General features: G+C 38.2%; 1 protein-coding gene across 1 annotated transcript in view; it reads right to left on the reverse strand.

Annotated features, from left to right (window-relative positions):
• The window catches only part of ADAM10 (ADAM metallopeptidase domain 10), a 117141-nt gene that overhangs the window by 89899 nt on the left and 24364 nt on the right, over positions 1-2878 (reverse strand). Inside the window, exon 3 of the mRNA XM_023509983.1 lies at positions 514-632. Within this exon, the coding sequence (XP_023365751.1) occupies positions 514-616 (103 nt within the window). The 5' untranslated portion in view covers positions 617-632. The remainder of the gene's footprint in view (positions 1-513; positions 633-2878) is intronic.

Genomic DNA, 2878 nt, shown 5'->3' on the forward strand with positions numbered 1-2878 from the left:
AAAAAAAAAAAAAAAAAAAAGAAGTTTGATGCAGTATGAGTAATTTGTTAGAATTGTGAACAAAAGCAAACAGATGATGGAAAAGGAAGGTTTCAAGAAGATTTTCCTGTAAGTGACTGTTGCATTATTTTTGTATGTTAAAATGATCTTTACAGTTTTCTTTTAGATTTTTCCTAATTTCTTATAAAACACAGAGAAATTATTTCTAGTTTCTTGTGTGGAAATTCAGAATCTTTTGGAAATTCTTAACAGATTAGAAGTATTAAGAGAGTCAAAATTTTAGACCTTTCAGAAGCCAGACATTCCATAATTCACTATTAAACATACATGGTACATGAAAAGATAAGTCCAAAGATGACTTCAATCTTCAAAGACCATTACCCTTTGTGATTAAATCGATCTCCTCTAGATTTACACAACTTTTCTGAAATATTTGCTTATACTTCAAAATATGTATTTCTTTGGGTAGAAAGAAAAAATCAAACAAAAGGGTTCTGTTAAGGTTCAACTTACCATAAATATGTCCAGTGTAAATATGAGAGGTATCATAATCAAGTACTTCATTTGATGTTTCTACTTTAAACTCATCACTGAAAAGGGAAGTATCCCTCTTCATTCGTAGGTTGAAATGTCTGTAAAATGGAATGGGAATGGGAAAAAATCTGAAATTAAAAGGACCCAAATTTTAAACAAATTTTTATTTTAAAAGTCTGCAAAATGTTGACTGTGTCACACAATTTGTCTATTTGGAAAATACACTATACAAGCCTTTTTCATAAAAGCTCTGCTCTAGCAGTCAACCTAGTAGATATGGTATGATTCCAAATTATATACAATTAAACACTAATTGTCTAGGATATTTAAAAAATGCATACAGGTTGATTCCTACATGAGAATACAAGATCATTCAAATAGCAACTGAGCTACCTGGAGACAAAAACAAGCTTCCTGTCCTAATTACTGTTACTATCTGTCTTCCCTCTCTAGTACTTCTGCATTTTCTCCAATTTTCTACAATTAAAGACAAGAAAATACATTGGAAAATGGTATTTATATTAGATATTAAACATCTCTTTTCTGAAAGGCAAGTGTGCATGCTCTTTCTTTTACAGACACACATATACACAACCTTTCAAATCTTTAATTTTTCCCTAGGGCTTCTAATTCTTGCAAATTTCAGTTTTGGAACTCCAAAAGAGCAGGATAATGGCTGAATTGATAGTCATTCTGGCTCGGCGCCTGTAGCTCAGCAGCTAGGGCACCAACCACATACACCGGAGCTGGCGGATTTAAACCCGGCCCGGGCCTGCCAAACGACAACGACAACTGCAGCCAAAATATAGCCAGGCTTTGTGGCAGGCACCTGTAGTCCCAGCTACTCAGGAGGCTGAGGCAAAAGAATTGCTTAAGCCCAAAAGTTGGAGGTTGCTGTGAGCTGTGACACCACAGCACTCTACCAAGGGTGACATAGTGAGATTCTGTTTCAAAAAAAAAAAAAAGAAAGAAAGAAAGAAAGAAATATATATATATAAAAAGATTACATAAAGATAATATATATATAAAGTCATTCTTCAGTGTCCAGACAGGATTGGTTCCAGGATGCCCCAATGATAACAAAATTCATGGATGCCAAGCCTCTTATATAAAGTGGTGTAGTATTTGTGTATCACCTACACTCATCTTCCCACATACTTTACATCACTTATAATACCTGATACAATGTAAATGTTATGTAAATAGTTGTTACACTATTGTTCAGGACTGTGCTCCCTCCCTAACTACCAGGCCGGTACCAATCTATAGCCTGTTAGGAACCAAGCTATAGACGAGCAGGTGAGTGAGCAAGGAATGCCTCATCTGTATTTACAGCTGTACCCCATAGCTCGCATCACTGCCTGAGCTCCCCCTCCTGTCACAACAGTGGCAGCATTAGACTGTCACAGAAGAGTGAAACATACTCTAACCTGCTTAATGATCTGAGACAGAGCTGAGGCAGTAATGCTAATGCTGGGGAGCAGTTGCAAATACAGATTATCATTAGCAGAGAGCTCTGGCTACACAGAAACCATAATAAACCAATTGCTTGAAGACACTTATCAAAACCCTATCATTGGCTCAGCGCCTGTGGCTCAAGCAGCTAAGGCACCAGCCACATACACCTGAGCTAGTGGGTTTGAATCCAGCCCAGGCCTGCCAAACAACAATGACAGCTGCAATCAAAAAATAGCCGGGCACTGTGGCAGGCACCTATAGTCCCACCTACTTGGGAGGCGGAGGGAGGAGAATCACTTGAGCCCAGGAGTTGGAGGTTGCTGTGAGCTATGATGCCAGGCACTCTACCTAGGGCAACAGCTTGAGGCTCTGTCTCAAAGAAAAACAAAAACAAAAACAAAAACACACACTTCAGATGTCACTGTCTCCTATCAACCCCAGATAGGATCATCTAGTTGCAGGAAAACAAGCTTAGGGCTTCCACTGATTCTGCATTACAGTGAGTTATATGATTGTTTTATATTACAATGTAATAATAATAGAAATAAAGTGCACAATGAATGCAATGCACTCAAATCACCTGAAAATCATCTATCCTCACCATCCACATATCCCAGTATGGAAAACTGTCCCCCATGAAACCTGTCCCTGGTGCCACAAGGGTTGGGGACCATTGGTTTAGGAAATAATAAGGAAAAAAGTTTGTACACATTCAGTATAGACACAACCATCCTAATTTTTTTCTAAACATTTTCAATCCAGCTTAGCACCGGTAGCATAGTGGTTACAGTGCCAGCCACATGCACCGAGGCTAGCCAGTTTGAACCCGGCCTAGGGCCAGCTAAACAACAACAACAACCAAAAAAAAAAAAAAAAAATAGCAGGT

Source organism: Otolemur garnettii, unplaced genomic scaffold (genome assembly GCF_000181295.1).
Source record: "Otolemur garnettii isolate 467f Iridium unplaced genomic scaffold, OtoGar3 scaffold00011, whole genome shotgun sequence".
NCBI lineage: Eukaryota > Metazoa > Chordata > Mammalia > Primates > Galagidae > Otolemur > Otolemur garnettii.